The following is a 21829-nucleotide window of genomic DNA, read 5'->3' as shown; positions in this document are numbered from 1 at the left end:
TTTCTGGTCGCAGCCTGGCGACTTCAGGCCTGCTCCGCGGCCCACACTCCTGCAGGAAAGGACTTTGCTGTACACAGGCTCACCATCACTGGGGACGTCCCTATTTCACAGGTGGGCAGATTGATAGAACAGAGGAAATGGGTCCATTGGCTCATTCCTGTTCCCCTGCAGGCTCGGTGGGGCTCTGGGCTCTCTGAGCCCCCGGCCTGGCCAGGAAGGCCCACGCCTCTGAGCAGTCCCATCAAGGTTGCTTCCTCCAGAGGTAGGCGGGGCTGCACATGGACAGTTGGGTGTGGACAGCTAGCAGTCTGTCCCTAGTGACGCCAGACTTCCTGTCAAACAGAGGGAGACACTCAGGGTTCTCAGGAAGCCACCTTGGTACAGGAGTGGTCTGCAACAGGGGTGAGTGGGAAGCTCCTCCTGCACTTAGAATTGGGGACATGTGCTCTGGAGGTAGAAGCTTCTAGCATCACAGACATCAGACCAGCGCTGCCTCTCACACAGTGTCACTGGATGCAGAGCAGGATGCTGACCAACTCTGCTGGTCTTGCCTCTATTCTGCTGGTGGAATTGAGGGCACCTCTGATCCTGGTCTTCATGTAAAAAAATGAGAAAAAATAGAATCCCCCGAGTCCCTACTCAGGAAAGGAGCCCTGCAGGCAAGGTGCTAGAGATCACGTTTCCTCTCTGAAAAGGGTTTTACACCTCATTACTTGAGGTGAGCATAATAAGGCTTACAGGCAGGGCCAGGCCAGCTCAGACCACTGTGCCCAGATAAATGCAGTGGCCAACTGTGCTCTAACAGGGCGTGAAGCCAGAATGGAGACCCGTAAGCCTGGAGCCCTGAGTCCACTCTGTTCCTTAAGACTGGGGCAGGGGCTTCCCTGGTGGCTCAGGTCGTAAAGAATCTACATGCCATTGCAGAAGACGCAGGTTCGATCCCTGGGTGGGGAGGAACCTACATGCAAACCCTTGTACCACAACTACTGAGTCTGTGCTCCAGAGCCTGGAAGCAACGAAGTACTGAGCCCACGTGCCACAGAGCAACTAAGCCAGGCTCTACAACTACTGAAGCGAGTGCCTGGAGCCCATGCTCCACAGCAGGAGAAGTCACTGCGGTGAGAGTCCCGTGCACCACAACCAGAGTAGCCCTCGCTCGCTGCAACTAGAGAAAATCCTGTGCAGCAACAAAGACCCAAGCAGCTAATAAATAAGTTAAAAAAAAAAAAAAGACTGGGACCAAACGACTGCTCTGCAGAATATCTGGGGTTGGGAAAACAAATCCCCTAGGGGAAAACACCACATTAGAGCTATTAAGGTTGGGAGGGAGGTGACAGGTAATTAACTAGGTTGTGGCCCAGTGAGTGAAAGTCGCTCAGTCGTGTCCAACTCTTTTTGACCCCATGGACCATACAGTCCATGGAATTCTCCAGGCCAGAATACTAGAGTAGGTAGCCTTTCCCCTCTCCAGGGGATCTTCCCAACCCGGGATCGAACCCACATCTCCCTCATTGCAGGTGGAATCTTTACCAGCTGAATCACAAGCCCAGGGTGGGTGCGATAAATATCAAGGCACAGATTTAGCCCTGACTGAGGTCATGAGTCAGAGGCCAGAAGAAACCTCAGATGAAAATCTGGAAAATGTAAACATCAAACTCAAAATGCCACCACAAAAGGAAATTAATGGTGTTACTGAAAGTAACTGCTTCTCTGGTAGCTCAGTGGTAAAGAACCCGCCTGCCAATGCAGGAGGCGTGGGCTCATTCCCTGGGTCTGGAAGATGCCCTGGAGAAGGAAATGGCAACCCAATCTAGTATTCTTGCGTGGAGAATCCTATGGACAGAGGAGCCTGGCAGACTAGAGACCACGGGGTGGCAGAGTTGAACATGACTTATCGACTAAACAACAACTGTTAAGTGACAGAAGCAGCACAAGGGAAGCAATGCCAGCCAGAGAGAAGACCCCACTGGGTGACTCTGGGCTGTGATCCCAGTGCTGTGCCCGCCACCCTGCTCGGGGACCCTCAGGGACCTGGCAGTGCCAGGCTCACAGCCGTTGTGATACAAGCTAGAGGCGGAGCCGCCCCTCCCGCGCTCCGGCACTTACTTCAGCAGGTCCTTGTCCTTGTTGAGATGCTGGAAGAAGGACGGCTCACAGATGAGCTGGTTCTCCTGACATACCTGCTTGCAGGACTGCCCGGGCTCAGCAAATTTTACCTGTAGGGCACTCAGGGGCGGCCACATCACTTGCCCGTGGCAGAAGTCCTAGAATGACAATGAAACTGTCAGTCAAGGGACCAGGGATGCAAGCGGGGGATCCCCAGTCTCCCAACCTGTCCCAACAAGCTGGGCCCCAGCTGTGCAAGAGCGGAGAGGGGCAGCGGATGGGAGCCACACGGACTCAGGTTGGGATCTCAGCTAGAACGCGGCCTGGCCTTGACACCTCTACTCACCAGCTTCCTATGCCCAGCACCGTGCCTGCAGTAACAGGGGCTATCCCTTCACGTCACTGTCCATAATACAGTCGAGCTATTTAAAGTCTCCGCCCTTGAAGGCCCATCTCCAGGCCCACGTTTACCAGCTGTTCTGTTCCCTCCGCCCTAATTCCTAAGACATTTTCAGCGACTACCTAATTTGACACAGAATTTAACAATGGTTACCTAATATAACACTGTTTTGTGAGTGCTAGTTTCAACTCAGGGAAGCAAAAGAGGTCTGTAGGTCTCTGGAATAGAACCTATTGTGGGGACATGGTCTTGATAGAAGCTCAGTTGGTTGAAACAAATGTAACACAAATTCAATAGCTAGAGAAGCTGTCTGAGGATGTGTGATAGGAGATGAAGTCACCTGGTACCCCTTAAGAGGAGAGGCACCTGGAGGCAGGGGAGGTGGGGGTGTGCTCAGGATGGGGCTGCTCAGTCACTTCCAGGATCTACAGGGAGCGGAGGAAACGCACATGTCCAAGGGAGTCATGGGTGGGGAGGACCAGGAGCAAACGCGTGCAGCATGGATAAGCTGAGCGAAAGGTGAAGTGGGACCAGGGATAGGGCAGGTGAGGAGCAGGAACTCTCCTGCTCCTGGAGGAGGAAAGCAGGAACCTGGGACCCCAGCTTTCATCTCAACTATGCCAGGAGCAAGTGTGAACAGGTACCGGGGGTGGGAACTCAGGTACCACTGGCACCCAGAGCCCGCTCTGCTTAAATGTTGCAGATGGAACCCTAGTCAAAGCCCTCCAAATCTCTGGACCATCCAACCTGTAGAAGAAAAGCTGTGTTTAACTTCTTTGGGGGTGGGCTAGGCCTCGGGGTACCCAGTGATGGTTAGGATCCTGGGCTCTCAATTCTACTTGGAGGAATTCACCCCAGACATATGGGACACATGGGGCAAAGAAACCTACTCAGGACACAGGGAAACCTATGCAATGTTGTTGAGAGGAGAAGTGGAAGACTTGAAACAACCTAAAGGCTGTATAGAAACAGGTTGTATTAAAAGGTTGTGCTTAAACACCTAGAGCCAGACATCCTGGAGTGTGAAGTCAAGTGGGCCTTAGGAAGCATTACAATGAACAAAGCTAGTGGAGGTGATGGAAATCCAGCTGAGCTATTTCAAATCCTAAAAGATGATGCTGTTAAAGTGCTGCACTCAATATGCCAGCAAATTTGGAAAACTCAGCAGTGGCCACAGGACTGGAACAGGTCAGTTTTCATTCCAATCCCAAAGAAAGGCAATGCCAAAGAATGGTCAAACTATCACACAATTGCACTCATCTCACACACTAGCAAATTAATGCTCAAAATTCTCCAAGCTAGGCTTCAAAAGTATGTGAACCAAGAATTTCCAGATGTTCAAGTTTGATTTAGAAAAAGGCAGAGGAACCAGAGATCAAATGGCCAACATCCATTGCATCAAAGAAAAAGCAAGAGAATTCCAGAAAAATATCTACTTCTGCTTCATTGACTAAGCCAAAGCCTTTGACAGTGTGGATCACAACAAACTATGGAAAATTCTTAACGAGATGGGAATTCCAGACCACTTTACTTGCCTCCTGAGAAAGCTGTATGCAGGTCAAGAAGCAATGGTTAGAACCAGACATGGAACCACGGACTGGTTCCAAATCTGGAAAGGAGTATGTTAAGGCTGTATATAGTCACCCTGCTTATTTAACTTATATGCAGAGTACATCATGTGAAATGCCAGGCCGGATGAAGCACAAGCTGGAATCAAGATTGCTGGGAGAGATATCAATAACCTCAGATATGCATATGACACCACCTTTATGGCAGAAAGCAAAGTGGAACTAAAGAGCCTCTTGATGAAAGTGAAAGAGGAGAGTGAAAAAGCTGACTTAAAACTCAGTATTCAAAAACCTAAGATCATGGCATCCAGTGCCATCATTTCATGAGAAATAGATGAGGAAACAAGAGAAACAGTGACAGACTTTATTTTCTTGAGTTCCAAAATCACTACAGATGGTGACTACAGCCATGAAGTTAAAAGACGCTTGCTCCTTGGAAGAAAAGCTATGACAAATCTAGACAGCATAAAAAAGCAGACACATTACTTTGTTGACAAAGGTCCATCTAGTCAAAGCTATGGTTTTTACAGTAGTCATGTACGGATGTGAGAGTTGGACCATAAAGGCTGAGCGCTGAAGAACTGATGCTTTTGAACTGTGGCGTTCAAGAAGACTCTTGAGAGTCCCTTGGACTTCAAGGAGATCAAACTAGTCAATTCTAAAGAAAATCAGTCTTGAATATTCATTGGAGGGACTGATGCTGAAGCTCCAATACTTTGACCACCTGATGGGAAGAGCTGACTCATTAGAAAAGACCTTGATGCTGGGAAAGATTGGAGGCAGGAAGAGAAGGGGATGACAGAAGACGAGATGGCTGGATGGCATCACCAACTCGATGGACATGAGTTTGAGCAAACTCTAGGAGTTGGTGATGGACAGGGAAGCCTGGTGTGCTGCAGTCCATGGAGTAGTAGAGAGTCAGACAGGAGGGGCAGAACTGATGTAAAATAATCTAAAGGTTGTCTTTAAACAGGTAACTGTTCAGATACAAAGAAAACCAAGCAATGTAACAGGTAACTATGCCCTGACATGGGAACATCCCCAGTACAGATTGAGAAGGGAAAAAAATAAGTTGAAGGCTGGTATACAGTGTGTTTCCTTTTGTGTCAATACACATAATCAGGCCTGTGTTACTGTAAGAATATCTCTGGCATCACAAAGAAGAGGAAATGGGTAACGGGGTCAGGGATCATCAGGGAATTTACTTTTCAATGTATGTCCTTCTGGAATATTCTTTTTCCTCTTGGAATATCCTTTTTCTCTCTATCCTCTTTGTGGATGGGGAGCTGGTTAACCATCTCAGGCTTTCAGAACTGGAGCCAGCAGGCACAGGTTCCATGCTCCTCCTGTTGGTCACTTGGAGCATTGCAGGAGGACTGGGCCCTGCAGGGTCTCTGAGCAGTGAGGTGGGTGAAGCCCCAGAATGCAGGCCAGAGCTGCATCCAGGGGGCCCTTCTGTGCTGTTCGCATTTTTCCTCTTTCAAACCTCAGCTTCCTCATCAGAAAAATGTAGACAATGAAACTGATGATTTCCTATGGTTCCTGCTTCTCCCTACTTCCTTCCTGAAGGAGGTGATGCTATTACACGTGGAGGAAGGTAACCGGCAGTAGGCTTCTACTCCAGTCTCCTCATCAGGGCTTGCGATCCCACCAGTAAGGTGGACTTGCTGTCGTCTCCCACATTACATCCTGTCATGTGAGGATGCGCATGCTTGAGCCTGAGTGAGTGTGTGCTCAGCCGCTTCAGACTCTTTGCAGTACCATTGACTATAGTCCACCAGGCTCCTCCGTCCATGGGGTTCTCCAGGCAAGAATACTAGAGTGGGTTATCATTTGCTCCTCCAGGAGATCTTCCCAACCCAGGGATCCGAACCCTCCTGCATCTTCTGCATTGGCAGGCGGGTTCTTTACCACTAGCACCACTTGGGAAGCCCAAGTGAGTTTGGGGCTTAACAAATACTTCACAGCATGAGGTCAAACCTAGGGCCTTAATTTGTATCAGCTGAAAACAGAAGATTCCAGAAGGGTCTAATAATTCAGAAATGATGGAAATGCACTAGTTTAATAGGATCCAGTTTAAGGTTTTGACAGTGCCACAGAGCAGGACAGTATGCAGAGTGTCCTATCTCACAGCCCAGGGCTGGAAGACCTTGGCGAGGTCTTCAGATTTGTGATCATCTTCAGCATGATCCATGGAGTTGCTATGGCCTGTGTAAGACAATTATTTCGGTCTGGACACTGTTACTAAGGGTGATGGCAGACCCAGGCACCCTGAATGGGAACCCTGAGTGTTCCCTGGTGGCTGTCACTCTCTAACCAGGCAGCGTATGGAAACTTACCGGCTGAACTTTGAAAATATGTCCATCAAATAGGAAGGAAGACACATGATGATCAACATAGTTATTGCTGATCAAAGCTGAGCATGTACATGGATATTTGGAAAAGGTTAAGCATTGGTTTTTTGGTTTGTTTTTCTGGCTGGTTACTGTAAGCAAAAGAACTTATGCTTTTGAACTTTGGTGTTTGAGAAGACTCTTAAGAGTCCCTTGGACTTCAGGGAGATCAAACCAGTCAATCCTAAAGGAAATCAGTCCTGAATATTCATTGGAAGGACTGATGCTGAAGCTGGAGCGCCAATACTTTGGCTACCTGATGTGAAGAGCTGAGTCATTAGAAAAGACCCTGATGCTGGGAAAAATTGGAGGCAGGAGGAGAAGGGGACGACAGAGGATGAGATGGTTGGATGGCATCACCAACTCAATGGACATGAGTTTGAGCAAGCTCTGGGAGTTGGTGATGGACAGGGAAGCCTGGCGTGCTGCAGTCCATGGGGTTGCAGAGTCGGACATGACTGAGTGACTGAACTGACTAACTGTAAGCAACTTTGCCTATAATTCTTTAGGAGAAATCTGATAGCATTTACAGCCTTTAACTATTATAATAAAGAGATTCAAAGTCTGATGGACACCAAAGCCTACTGTGTGACTGTACACAACAGGCAAACAACTAGGAAACCTAGATCACTGGACACCACGACAGCTGAAGATGCAAACGCTGGCTTTTACAGCTTGGTAAGAACACTGCAGAATGTCCCTCCTACAGGCAGTGGGAGCTGAGGGTGGTGTCTACACCTGCTGAGTCTGGTGGACTCTTAACATACTGCTTCTTATTCATTCTGAGCCTCATATGGTGACGCAGTCCAAGGGATAAAACTGAAACAGGGAGAAAGATTCTTCCATGTTAAACTAGGAGGTGGTGAGGCCAGGGAATGTGCTTCAGACCCAAGACCTAGATTTGAGGCCTGGCCTCACCAGGGCGGGGCTTCGGGCACACTGCTCAGTCTGGTCCTGCCTCCACTGCTGGTCCATACGGAGTGATGCTGCCAGCCTGTGGGTGGCGCGGCTAAGCTGAAGGCTGGCACACAGCAGGCGCTCCCCTAATGCTCATCCCCCTCCCCTGTCCCTGTGTGGAGGCGATACCTGTGCCCTGTATTAGACTCTGGGGGCACCGCAGCACTGGCAAGTGCAGAAGCGGGGCAGCGCTGGACGGATGGAGCCCTATGCCTTCCCCCAAGCAGGGCAGACCTAGCCCACCTGCTCAGTTCGCAATAAACCCCTGCAGCCCCCAGTGCAGGTTCCCTCTAGCAGGAGAGCTTAACTCGACTCCACATGAAGTCTTGGGTCCCGGTCACCCTTGCTTTGGCTCGGTGGGGGCTGGTCCAGTATGCTCTCACTAGTCCGTTCTGGGTACCAGTAGGACCAGAACTAATGAAGATGTATTGGTGGGAATGTAAACTGGTGCAAAACTGTGGAAAACAGTATGCAGGTTCCTCCAAAAACTAGAGTTGTCACATGATCCAGCAACCCCACTCCTGGGCATACACCTGGAGAAAACACTAATTCGAAGATACAGATGCCCCCAGCGTTCACGGCAGCACTGCTACAATGGCCAGGACATGGACACAACCTAATCGTCCCAGGAAAGAAAAACGGTGAAAGAAGATACGATATACATACACATACACGATGGAACGCTACTCAGCCATGAAAAAGAACGAAACAATGCCATTCGCAGCAACAGGGATGGACCTAGAGTGTCACAATAAGTCAGACGGAGAAAGACAACCACCATATGACATCACTCATATGTGGGATGTGAAAGAAGGTGCGTGACTTTGTCTATGAAACAGAAACAGACTCACGGACGCAGCGAACAGACTTGTTTTTGCCAAAAAGGGCAGGGGGGTGAGGGAAAGATGGATTGGGAGTTTGGGACGAGCAGATGCAAACTATTATATATATGTAAAACTGAATCACTCTGCCATACACCAAAAAGCACAGTACCTTGTAAGTTAACTATGCTAAGTCACTTCGGTCGTGTCCGACTCTGTGCGACCCCATAGACGGCAGCCCACCAGGCTCCCCTGTCCCTGGGATTCTCCAGGCAAGAACACTGGAGTGGGTTGCCATTTCCTTCTCCAATGCATGAAAGTGAAAAGTGAAAGTGAAGTCGCTCAGTCGTCTCCGACTCTTAGTGACCCCATGAACTGCAGCCCACCAGGCTCCTCCGTCCATGGGATTTTCCAGGCAAGAGTACTGGAGTGGGGTGCCATTGCCTTCTCCTGTAAGTAACTATACTTCAATAAAATAAATTTAAAGAAAAAGAAAGAAATAGAGAAAATAGCAGCAGGCCCTTTTTAAGGCTCGGTGAACCATGTGGAAAGCCCGAAGGTGAACAGGCTTGAAGAGAGGGAGAATGAAAGTGTCCCAGTCAATGTGGCAACAGGTAAGGCAGGAGGCAGTGGTGATCTGAGTTACGGTTCTGGCTCCCAGCTGCAGGACTTCACAAATGCCCCTCAAGTTCCCTCTGCCTGCTTTCACATCTAAAACGCAGATAATACCATTTGTCTTTCAGTCCTTATATAACTCCTGTGAGATAAAAAATGAAGTGACTCTTAAGAGGGTACCCATGAAAATGTTAGTCGCTCAGTCATGTCCAACTCTTTACAACCCCATGGAACACAATCCACCAGGCTCCTCTGTCCATGGAATTCTCCAGGCAGAAGTACTGAGGTGGGTTGCCATGCCCTTCTCCAGGGGATCTTCTTGATCCAAGGATTGAACCCAGGTCTCCTGCACTGAAGGTGGATTCTTTACTACGTGAGCCACCAGGGAAGCCAAGAGGGCACCAAGAGATGTTAAATATCCCAAGGTAGAACATTATTTGCTGCCAGGGTTCAGAGGGAAACGTCGAGTTGCCTGGATTACCTATGACAATCGTGTATAAGGGCCGTTTCTTTGTCCAGCTGCTTGCAGGGCACAACAGACACAACAGCTTGTCATAAACCTCTTCTCACCCCAGGTGCCAGCCCCACTGGGTGCTCATGGAAAGTGAGAGGTCCTCTGTTTCACCCAACCTCAGCATCAGCTAACAGGGCAATGCCAACTGGCCTCGTCTCCTTGTTCACTCACTCAACTCACTCGTTTGTTCATTTGACAAATACTGTACCTTCTATGAAGCAGAAAATAAGGGTTTGAGTTCAGATTGCTTAGGTTTGAATCTCAGCTCCTCCGAGCAGCTGAGTGGTCTTTGCGAGCCCCATAACCTTTCTTTGCCTCAGTTTCCTCAACTGTAAAATGATGAAAATGTCAGCAACCACCTCAGAGAGCTGTGGGGATGGGGGGAGTAAATTAATTATACTGTGTAAAGTGCTCAGAAATGTGCATGATCAAACACCATGGGTTGGCTCTTACTGTAATTATGAGCAAGGGACTTTTCTACGCCCTTGGGGATGACTTGGTTAAAAAAAAAAAAAGGAACTAAAACACCTGCCTTTATAGAGCTTCTTTTTAGTGAGGGAGATAGAGAAACAAAATAAATTAATTATATGTAATGTTAAAAGCTAGTGATTGCTCTAAGTAAGAATGAAGAGAAGATAAGGAATTGGGACTGTTGGGGAAGAGGGTATTCAGATAAGGCATCACTGAGAAGGCAACATTCACGAAAAGACCTGAGGAGGGAAAAATGTGAGCCATGCAAGTGTCTGGGAAGGACATAACAGAAAGCAGCAAATGAAGTGCGGCAGCCGTGACAGCAAAGCGTCCAGCAGGTTCCAGGAGGAGCGGGCATATGTGTGTGTGCCCATATGTGCGTGTGTGCATGTGTGTGTGTGTGCATGCATTGGGGGTTGGAAGTAGGAAGAGATGGTATCTGGGAGGTCAGAGCACCCAGAGCTTGTTGGTGGGGGTGGGGGGGGTCCCATATAAAGCCTTGGCTTTTCCTTGGAGTGAAATGGAAGCTACTGGAGAATTCTGGGCAGAGGAGTGACAGGATCTGCTGAGCTGAGAACAGTAGACAGGAGCAGAAGCAGGAACAGAGACAGTTAGGAAGCCACACAGCAGTGCACAGAGAGAGAGAGAGAGAGAGAGAGAGATAAAGAGGACAGCCTCAGGCATCTTTTTCCAACAAACCTCCATGAAATGCTCATAGGGTGGCTTTGAAGGGTCTCTCAGGCATCTGTTCAAAACTTAACAAACAACTTTTAAAACTACCCTGGGTGCTGGACATCTGAATGTGGATGAGACAGAGTCTCTGGGGACAAAGGCCCACATTTAAAAAAATTACAGAGCAGTATACAACAGATGTCCAACCAGGATGTAAAGGCCACTGAGAGGAGAGAGAGAATTAACTCTGGGGACGGGAAGGGGTGGGGTAAGTGTCAGAGAAGGCTTCCAGGAAATTAGGGACTTCCGGGCTGGGTTTGGTAGGCGAAATAGAAGTTAGTGGCTTAGCACAAAAACAGTGTTTTGCAGATAATTGGTGCTCAATAAAGAGCCACTGAATGGTTTTGGCATCCTGGGGCTTTGATAGAAATAGAAAAAGATACTATTCTAACCCAGAAGCTTTACATAATCAGAAGAGACATAAACAGTAATTTCCAATCTGGTTAACAAGCTCACTTAGACACAGAACATCTGCATTCCTCTCTAATAATGATTTTAGCCAGTCACCAAATTTCTCTAAGTTTGCTTCAGTATGAAATTTCCCTATAGTAACAATAGTAAGAAAGGTCTATTAATCAACACATTTATGAGAAGTAATGTTCTGAACCAATGAACACAACATACTATGAAAAAGAAGTAAGGGCGCTGCCCTTGTAACAAAGGCTAAGTAACAGTTTGGAGAAAATGTGATTCACCTAACACCCACAGAGCTGGAGAAGACGGGGTGGGGAGAAGGGGAGGCTGCTCCCTTGGACAGAAGCGTTAGGAGGGACAACATGGGTGGTCCTTCCCTCTTGGTTCAGGTGATGGATCTTTTCCGTTAACCCTCTACCTTGAGTGGGCGTCTGGCTAAACCTTCGATTGAGTTATTACACCAGGACATATCAGGTGCAGGTGGATTCAGATACAGGTCTGGAAGCAGCATCTAAAGAAGTAAGGTCAGGAATTTGCTAAAGAAAAAAAGGGGTGGCGAGTGGGAAGCAGGTTCAAGGCTATGAAATTGGGATTTGGGCCAAGTTTAGCCAGCTAGGTGAGGAGTAAGGGGCATATTTGTTATTTATGTTACAACAGAGGAATCCAGAGCCAAGCACAGAAAAAGTGTTCAATACATCATGCGTGACTGATTGGATTAAACACATTTCAGTTGCTTGCTGGTACCTGCCAAGAAACAACTTGTCCTGTCCTCAAAAAGAGTGAACTCTGTCCATGGGTGGCCCCTGGGGCTGATTCCCAGCAGCAGGTGCAAATTTACATTTCCACAAGTGCAACAGATAAGGTGGTGGTGAAGCTGAGCTGTGGTAATGAATCTCTATGGTGATCTTTACACTGCAAGCAAACAAGTTCATGTTGCAAAGATTCAGACATGAACCTCCCACATTTCAAACTCTTCTACATGAGGAGTCTATTGGGAGAAACAAAAACACATGTGCACGTACACACGAATGTTCAAGGTAGCAGTCCACTCTTCACAAAAGCCAAAAGGTGGAAATGACCCATATGTCCATCAGTTGGAGTAAATCAACTGTGGTCTAACCATACAATGGAATACTATTCAGCAGTGAAAAAGAATGCAGTGCTAAGGCATGCTACAGTATGCATGAACCTTACAGACATTATGCTGAGAAACTGCCCAGGGGCACAAGAGTTTTTTAGGGTGATGCAAATGTTGTAAAACTAGATTGTGGGAGTAATTGCCAAACCCTAATAATTAACAACAACAAAAAGCTCCACTGAATTGTACCCTTACATAGAGTGAATTTGAGGGTCTGTAAATTACACCTCAATAAAGTTGTTAAAACACACACACACACACCTGAAATGCTCTTACAACATGCTCTTCAGCTATATTTTCTACTTCCTGTAAAAACCCTATAAATACTATACAGGATGATTGTGCGCACATCATTTTGCAAGAAGCTGTGTCTTTTATGTGAAAACCAAGTATATTGGTTTCTGGGCTCCGTCAGCAGAAGTTAAGGCTTTCAGAGGACCTACTCTGTGCGAGGTACCTTCTCAGCCTTAAACATGTATTCATTTCTTGATTCCTCTACCAACCCCATGGGGTAGGTAGTAGTATCCCCACTGTATAGAAGAGGCAACTTGACCAAGGTCACTGAGAGTAGGGGCTAAGCCAGGAAGTGAACTTGGCTGTCAGACTCTAGGGCCCAGCACTCAACCATTACCTACTTAACCCCCCTGGGTTCAGGAATGGCTGGGCAAACAGCAACCACCAATTTTTCAAAAGAGTGAATACTTCTTAAGCAACTGCCAACCTTCTCCCTGTGTCAGTTCCTCTTCCTCTTTCCCTGTGACCTGGCACTTCCACCCTCCCCGCTACGCGGAGCTATCCAGATTCCCTGCCAGGTTTGTTCTTGCATCTAGAACATGCCCCTTGGAGGGCAGGATTGGGCCCCCATGAACCAGATTTCCCAAGAGGTAAAGTTGATTCCACTGCGGCTCTTGGAGTTAACTCTTTTCTCCCCCTCCCTATCTCCAGAGTGCTTTTCTCATAAATGATACAGCTCCTTGCAAAATAATGTGAGCATGGCTTTCAGAAATTAACCTGAGCATTGACATTCCATCAAAAGAACTTGCTCTACTCTCTGGCCTGAGGCACTGAAGTCTTTCCCAAGAAATGCATAAGGAGAACCTTAACAAGCCTGAACACACCCAGGTTAGGGGAGAAGAGTGCTCTGGATCTTAGAATACATTGGATTTTTCTCCTTGGCACCAGCTCCTACTGTGGGAGAGGGTGTTTCTCTTGGAGAGCAATTCAATAGGGCTTGCTATGCAAATCGACACTATTAGCACAGTAGAGGGAATGGGGGCATTAAGGGGAAAAGCAAGTGGTTTTCCTCAAGCCAGGATTCATTCCCGTTGGGTGCTGCCTGGTTTGGAGGGGGAGGTTGCCTGCTGTCAAGCACTCTGTACAGAGTACACACTGAGGCCCAGGGCTTTCTCAATTGCGGTCAAATGGCATCCTCTGGCCCCCATTGCCTGGGGTGAGTGTGATGAACAACCTTGAAAGGGTTCTGGGATAAAAGCTTCCTTATTCCCTTAGCAGATCACACGGAGGGCTCTGAAGGCAGAGATCAGCCTAATTAGGGCTGTGGCGCTCCGACAGCAAGCGTGCACTGCTGCCACCCTTCAGAGCTTGAGGCTTTCCTGTTCACACCAGAAACAGCCTCTCTCCTCTCACTGCTCTTTGAAGATAGTCTTTGGGCGGCAAAAATAATGAACACTCCAAGCTCTGAAACACCAGAGCCTGGAGCTAATCATTAAGAGGCAGAAGACCCGATCTGTGAACCAATGGGGTCTTGGCTTCCTAATTTCCTTCTGGAGTTGGGGAACATTATGGCTTCAAGAAAACCCTCCCCAGAGGCCTAGGATAAACTCAAAATAGGCCCCTTTATTGCTCATTAGCAGCAATGAGAGAATGCTGATAAGAAATGCCCCTAAACACAAACAATTCCTAGAGTGACTTTTCTAAAACACCAGTCTGATAGCATCACTGCCCTATTCCTGAGTTAAAACCTGTCTTCAGCCTCCTCTTGTCCCAGAATCAAATTCTGAGTTCTTGAGCTGAACCTCAGCCATCTTTTCATGATGTGTCTCCTCCGACCTCCTCTTGCATCATCTCTCTCTCTTCAGTCACAGCCACCTTCCAACTCACCATTTCTCTTTTTCCCCCAGGCCTTCACATCTCGACCTCTCAGGTACCCCCACTTTGCCTTCAGGACTCATCTCCCGCCAAGTGCTTGCAGATACCCTCCCTCCCCTCCCCCGTCCCCACCCTGTACCTGAGTTACAGGATCCCAGAGCACACCCGGGTAGTCGCTGTGACAGATGTAGTCAGTGGCAGCAGCACTGCCTATCATCCTGACCCTGAAGCTACTTAAGAACAGAGACTCATCCTTTGACACCTCTTCTTCCCCAACTCCAGGAACAGTCTGCAGTCCCCTCCAGTTGACAAATACTTACAGAGCGGATGCATGAATAACAGCAGGCAGAAAAGAAACCCCTGGGTTTCTGTGAGCTGCAGAACTCTGCAGAAGAAAATCTCTACCCAGGAGAAGTGTGAAAGGGCAATTTTATGAGTATGTTTTCTAGGAAACAATTTTATTAATTGTCTCTCCAAGTCATTAGGGTCAAGATGAGCCTGCTGGATCTTGGCACACAGGAATGAAAAGCACACACACTCATTACCTTCCTTATTCATTTAATCATTCTTTCAGTTTTGTTCACCTTCTCCCTGACAGGCAGAGGGCTAGGCACTTGGATGTCAAGGGGACCAAACTGGGTGTGGCCCTGTATCCCTGAACATTTAACAAGGTCTATTTGGGGAACAGGACCTTCCTGTTTGAAGGGAAATCTAGTAATAGGTTTAAAAAGAATGGGTCACATGATAACTTCTAAGGACTGGCTAGCATTCAAGAATCTTAGGGAAGAAAGAAAGATGGCCTTCAAATAAATATGATAAAGTTTTTTCAAATATCATATGATACCACTTGTATGTGGATTCTAAAAAATGATATAAATGAACTTTTTTTTAACAAAACAGAAACAGACTCACAGACAATAGAAAAGAAACTTATGGTTACCAGAGAGGAAAGGTGGTGGTGGTCGGGGGATAAATTAGGAGTTTGGGATTAACATATACACACAGGTGACAATGACGGTCACTCAGTCGTGTCTGACTCTTTGTGGTCCCATGGACTGGGGCCCGCCAGGCTCCTCTGTCCATGGAATTCTCCAGGCAAGAATACTGGAGTGGGTTGCCATTTCCTACTCCAGGGAATCTTCCCGATCAAGGATCGAACCCAGATCTCCTGCGTTTCAGGCAGATTCTTTACCAACTGAGCCGCCAGGGAAGCCATATACACGCTAATATATATATATACTAATCAACAAGGACCCACGGTATAGCACAGAGACCTATACTTAGTATTCTGTAATAACCAAATGGGAAAACAATCTGAAAAAGAATGTACATGTATAACTTAATCTCTTTGCTGTATACCTGAAACTAATACAGTATTGTAAACCATATATACTCTTGATATAAAATTCAAAATGTCTTTTTACAATGTGGTGGTGAGTAACCATTTTCCCTGAGAGGAAGTGGAGACAGGAAAGGTGGAAGTGGGTTCTGGCAGGGATCCTGTTAAGATCTCAGCCTCCAGGAAGGGTAGTAAAGTCTGTGATGTGTTAAAATCTCACTGCCACAGGCCACAGCATCCCTGTCTGCACCTTTGGGAAGGGCTGGCAGCTTCTTGAGATCAAAGAAGATGGGAAGTATAGCTCTGGGATAAGTGTCATCGCCTGAGGCTCCGGCAATGCTGTTGGCGCAAGCCTGCATGGGCTCAAACCAACCCAGCATCCAACCCTGATTCCATGACTGAGCCCTATGGTTGAGACTCTTGGTTCTTGTTATCCAGAGAATGGATGATGATTGCTACCTCCCAGGATTACTGTGAGGATAAATAAGATGATGCGTTGGGATGTAAAGTCTGTATGTAAAGGGCTGCCCCCGTCAGGATAATGATACTGTCATTCTTGAGTTAAGTGTCATATAAAGAGTGAATGAGATAGTGATTCAAATGCTCAGCTCTCGTGGTAAAGTCTGATGAATACTACTGTAGAATACATTGTCACATAATAATATAATAATATATATTAAATAATCAACAGCAATAGTGTGTCTTTATTGAACATATGTGTCGGCCTTGTTCCAAGCACTTCATATGTACTAGCTCATTTCCACATTAGCCGCTTGAGGTTCTAGTATCATCCTCATTTTGCAGGGGAGGAAACTAACACACCCAAGTCATACGGCCAGAAGGCCTCAGCAGAGGGGCTGGAACGCCAGTGGATGGCTGCACTGTAGTCTCTCTTTCCATTAACAAACGTTCAGAACATCAGGCCCGGGCCCCTGAAGCCTCTGTCTCTGGCTGGCCCCGTCCAGCGGCTGCATTCAGGGATGTCCATGGCTTACCACAGTCTGTGGCCTCAAATCTTTCCTTGGAAACCTGCCTTGGCCTACAGTCCATGCCTACTTTCAGTCTGAACACGCCATTCCTACTTTCAGCCTTCAGAGTCCTCCCTGCCTATGTGTCAAGATCTCTTGATCGCACTAAGATGCTCTGCTTTGAAGCAGAGCTCCTCATATCTTGTACCTGGTCAAGGACCTCATATTTCCCTGCCCACGGGGGCTCTCGGCCTGACTATTTATATCTCTGTGTTATTTTTGAAGCCTAAGGAATTAAGATGTTTTAAAATGATGGCAATGACACTTTTGGCCTTTACTTCTCTGAGCACAAGACACAGTGTCCCAACTCTGTTGGGGGTGGTGGGACCCTAGGAGCCCTCCCCAGCTTTGGAAGTAAAGTTTTGCTTTTATCTGTTTTATATACTTGGATTTCAAGTAAAGTTTCATTTGAAAAGGAATCCTATTTTTAAAAACGTTTGAAAACCACTAAAGAGTCCTACCTATTTGGAATTACTGACATATATTGAGCCATCTATCTGTCCCCCTCCCCACCCAAGTCTTTGTGTGATTCCCGGACAAGGCACAGGTCTGATGGTGAAGGAGGTTTTCATCTTGACCATCCAGTCCCTCCCTTCAGTATCCATTTGACCTTCCACCCACAAGGAACATTTTTACTCCAATGACAGCCAGACTCCTCTGGGTGACCATGGCAGTTCATATGTTAGAATTTCAAGAAGCCCTCATCTAGCTTGTGGAATCCTCCAAATCAGGAAAATCTCACAGGATCATGGTGAGCTTTTACTTATTCACGAGTTGCCTGGGGTACCAGAAGGCGGGGAATGGCGAGGACAGATGGACTTAGGAGAGTCTTACCTGTTTTTCGATGAAAGCATTGATTCTTTGCAGCATCCCCTCACATGTGAATTCATATGGCATGTATGGCTCAATCTGCAGAAACAGAACAGATCATGAAAGAGGAGGACATGATTCATGTAATCTGTACCTATTTCTCCACTGATTCACCCACACTCAGGTGCCAATGCCTGCAGGCAGTCAGGTGAGGGGCTTAGAATATGAACTTGGAAATCAGCAGACCTGTCTTCACAACCTCCCTGTTCCTTATCAGCTGTGGGACCCAGAGCAAATGAACTACCATCTTTGAGCCTCAGATCCTTCATGTGTGAAATGGTGATAAGAAAAACCCATTCTTTGGAATCTGTGGTGAATATTACATCGAGGGAAAAAGTAAAGTGCTTAGTTCAGTGTCTAACACACAGCAGGCATTCAACCAAAGGTAGAGAGGGTCAGTTGTTGGAAGGTAAGATCTATGGGGCAGGGTCCATGGCTGCGGGATCATCTGTATCCTGGCGCTGAGCAGCAGGGCACACACTGGAACCAGCAAACACCTGGTGAATGAATGCAGGCCTCCTACCCTGAGAAAGGCATGTAATGAGTTATTTCATGACAGTGAAAAAACTTCCTTTTGTACTGGTAGCTGAATATGTACCCAAAGAACTCATGGAGCAAAACACAGTGATGACGCATCACAGAGATTTCAGCAAGAGGTCCCAGGAGGCTAGAAGGTCAAAGCCAACTTCTGCTAATGTTGGGCTCTTAAGACCATCTATGATTCTAACAAGCCAAGACTGAGGGAGGACCAAGATATGGAAGATGTTCTATGGGGAGCAAGTAGTGGGAAACTACTTGAAAGAAGGAGTGTGGGAGGACAGAACCAGGATCATGGAAGCTAACGAGCTAGGCTAGAAAGCAGGTCACTGGATTTCCACAAAGGACTTGAGATTTCTACCCTCAGGAGCCTGGACTTTATCTGAGGGTGCAAGTAATGCAGAAGGTGCCTCACTGGGGTGGGGGAGGCAATCTGATCAATATTGTGATACCTGACGGAAGGGAAAGAAAAGTGGGTTGGAGTTCTGCACTGCCTATGCCAACATTCTGAGGTCTGTGTCTTCAGGGGCAGCCGTCTGGCATTATTAACCTGAAATGGACATTACACTTGGGAGAAAATCACCAGTAATCCAATTTTTAACAACTTCAGAGAACCCAACAGCAGTTAGCACGTTCACCACTTCCCTCTTAAATCTGCACTGCTAAGTCACTTCAGTCATGTCCGACTCTGTGCGACCCAATAGACGGCAGCCCACCAGGCTCCCCCGTCCCTGGGATTCTCCAGGCAAGAACACTGGAGTGGGCTGCCATTTCCTTCTCCAAGTCTGCACTTGCCTATCTCAAATCTACAGGGTGGAAGCCTGGACAAAACGTCTGTGAGGTGAAGCCTGATGAAAATGGGAAATTGACAGAGAAGATACTCATCTGTGGGAAGTCAAGCAGTTGGGCTCAAGGCGTATTCTCCCATTTTCTGTGTTGATTCATACATTACATTTGAAATCTTCATCATCTATCATTGTTACTTTCATAACGTGTCTTTGAATACACAATTAGATGACATATCACACAGCCATTGCTGCCCACATCTACCCAGAGAGAGCCAAAAGAGGCAGAGCCATAAGTACTGTCATACCAGGGCAGGACTATTCTGCAAGAACTGAGGTCCTTTTGTCCCTAGATAGTTCTTCTCAGATGAGCACAAAATTCTTTAACTGACTTATATCTTCCAATCCTGCATCTTTTCATCTCAAGCTTTTGCACCTGCTGTGCCCTCTCTAACCCAAACGTAGTCCTTTACACCCAATGTATACTTTTTATTTTCTTTTAAAAAATATTTATTTAACCAACCTGTGAGTGATTCCAGAAGCTTTCTCTAATTGGCTAGAGAATATGTCTCCCCCCATGTTTGTGGGAAAATATATGGAGGAATAAGAACAACAACAAAAAACATATAATAGAGGACTTGGCATGTCAGTTTCATTTATAAAGGGATAAGTAGGATTTCTAGAGTGAGGTAAACAAACAGCAGTGGCCATGTGTCATGCCACCAACAGGTCCAGCTATGCAGTAGAAAGCATACTAAACACTCAAAGGTAATTCCTACAACATATTCCAAAGGGCATCCATTAGAAATGAAAGTGAATTAATTCAAAGAGCTCATGCAATAAACACAGAAAAATGCCTCTTCCTATGTCACCCTACCAACCAAACCCAGGTTAACCAAAGGGATGCCGACTCATTACTTGCTCTGTGGCCAGTTCACTGTTCTGAAAGATAAGGAACCAATTTTCCTATACAGGAAAAGCCAAAAAGAAAAGAAACTATATTCTTACACCATCTCTGCCAGTAAGTTCCATGAGCCATCTTGCTGTGGATGGGAACAGGGCCCTCTGTGTGGGAAAGCTCTGCAGCTTAAGGAATATTGAACACTGGCTAGTCTCTGATGTTAGATCTGTTGCACAGATTTTGTGTGTGTGTCAGTGAGAGAGTTTTCTGTCAGTCCTTCAGGGAAAGTCAAGGCCTCTTTGGGGGAATGGAAGGAGAGGGAATGTGAAACCACAGTGACTGAGAATCCCAAATAGGGCCAGTTATGGAGAAGCAGGGGGAGCTGTTTGATCATCCTGCCTGGTGGAAGGACTGTTAGTCATGGCCACAGGAAGGATGCCTGCAGACTGCACCATGCAGTCCCTCCTGGCCTTGGAAACTTTCCCTATCCCCCCACATTTTCCTTCATTTTCTCCTCTTTACCTTCTTCCTTCCTGTGGGATTTCCTCTCTCCTCTAGCATCGCTCAGTGTTCTAAGTCAGAGTGTGGATTTCTATGGGAACTACAGTCTGAGATCAGTTAACCCCTGCATGGCCCCACCTGACATGTGGCTTGGCACCAGTCAATGAGATATGGTCTTAGAAGGCAGAAGACCATGGGTTGAGTCTTCTCTTCTTTATCTACTAATTAGAGAATTTTAAGTTAGACACTTCATGTAATTTCTCTTGATGATTTAAAATGTAAGACAGGTCATGCCATTCCACTGTTCAAAACTACCCATCATACTTAGAATAAAATCCATAATCCCTATGGTGCTCTCTTTAAAGGCTCTACATATTCTGGCTCCTATGGAATCTTTTATGGTCTCCATTATTTCCAATAGGAAGTTGGTTGTCTTTCATACTATTATTCCCCTGAATATAATAGATTTTTCTCTGGCTACTTTCAAGATTATTTTCCTTATCTTTCATTTTTGGCAGTTCAGCTACAATGTACCTAACTGTGTTTTTCTCCATATTTATCCTGCTTGGCCTTCACTGAGCTCCCAGGATCTGTAGGTTGATGTCATTCATCAATTTTAGAAAATTCTTAGCCATCATCTTTTCACAAATGTTTCTTCTGGTCGTTCTCTCCTCTGAGATTCTCATCACACATAAGTTGGGTTGTTTGATGTTCCACAGATCTCATATACCCCCTCTTTTTATCTTGTTTCTCTAACTTCAATAATTTCTACTGACAAGTCATTAAGTTCACTGATTATTTTCCTCTGCTGTGTATAGTCTGCTGATAAATCCAGTGAAAGAGTTCATTTCTGATACTGTCTGTACCTTTGGTTCCAGTATTTTTTCATTTGGCTTAACATTTCTTTTTTCCATTTCTGCTGAAATCCCCCATCTGTTCACATATGCTGTCCACTTTTTCCATCAAACATTTTAATATATTTGTCTCAGCATTTAAAATTTGCTGTCTGATAATTCCAACATCTGGGTCATCTCTGGGTCTGGTTTTATTGACAGAGTCCTCTCTTAATAATGCATCATGTTTTCTTGCCTTTTTGGGTGTTATATAACCTAAAATCTTGTAATTAAATATGAGAAATCTTGGTACCAAATTTCTGACACATTTATAACAAGCTTAAGGGTTATAAGAAATCACTGCAGATGGTGATTGCAGCCATGAAATTAAAAGACGCTTACTCCTTGGAAGGAAAGTTATGACCAACCTAGACAGCATATGTAAAAGCAGAGATATTACTTTGCCAACAAAGGCACGTCTAGTCAAGGCTATTGTTTTTCCAGTGGTCATGTATGGATGTGAGAATTGGACTGTGAAGAAAGCTGAGTGCTGAAGAACTGATGCTTTTGAACTGTGGTGTTGGAGAAGACTCTTGAGAGTCCCTTGGACTGCAGGATCCAACCAGTCCATTCTGAAGGAGATCAGCCCTGGGTGTTCATTGGAAGGACTGATGCTGAGGCTGAAACTCCAATATTTTGGCCACCTCATGTGAAGAGTTGACTCATTGGAAAAGACTCTGATGCTGGGAGGGATTGGGGGCAGGAGGAGAAGGGGACAACAGAGGATGAGATGTCTG

The 21829-nt window shown here is 46.4% G+C and overlaps 1 protein-coding gene across 9 annotated transcripts in view; it reads right to left on the bottom strand.

Moving 5' to 3' along the window:
- MGAT5 (mannosyl (alpha-1,6-)-glycoprotein beta-1,6-N-acetyl-glucosaminyltransferase) overlaps nt 1-21829 on the bottom strand; it is a 397064-nt gene that overhangs the window by 5466 nt on the left and 369769 nt on the right. For all 9 annotated transcript variants that reach the window (XM_010853631.1, XM_010853633.1, XM_010853634.1 and 6 more), the window contains 2 exons: nt 17440-17514; nt 2107-2264 (listed from right to left, as the gene is read on the bottom strand). In XM_010853631.1, the coding sequence (XP_010851933.1) occupies nt 2107-2264; nt 17440-17514 (233 nt within the window). The remainder of the gene's footprint in view (nt 1-2106; nt 2265-17439; nt 17515-21829) is intronic.

This window comes from Bison bison, unplaced genomic scaffold (genome assembly GCF_000754665.1).
Source record: "Bison bison bison isolate TAMUID 2011002044 unplaced genomic scaffold, Bison_UMD1.0 scf7180017864330, whole genome shotgun sequence".
Classification (NCBI taxonomy): Eukaryota; Metazoa; Chordata; class Mammalia; order Artiodactyla; family Bovidae; genus Bison; species Bison bison.
This window is presented reverse-complemented; position numbering and strand designations above follow the sequence as displayed.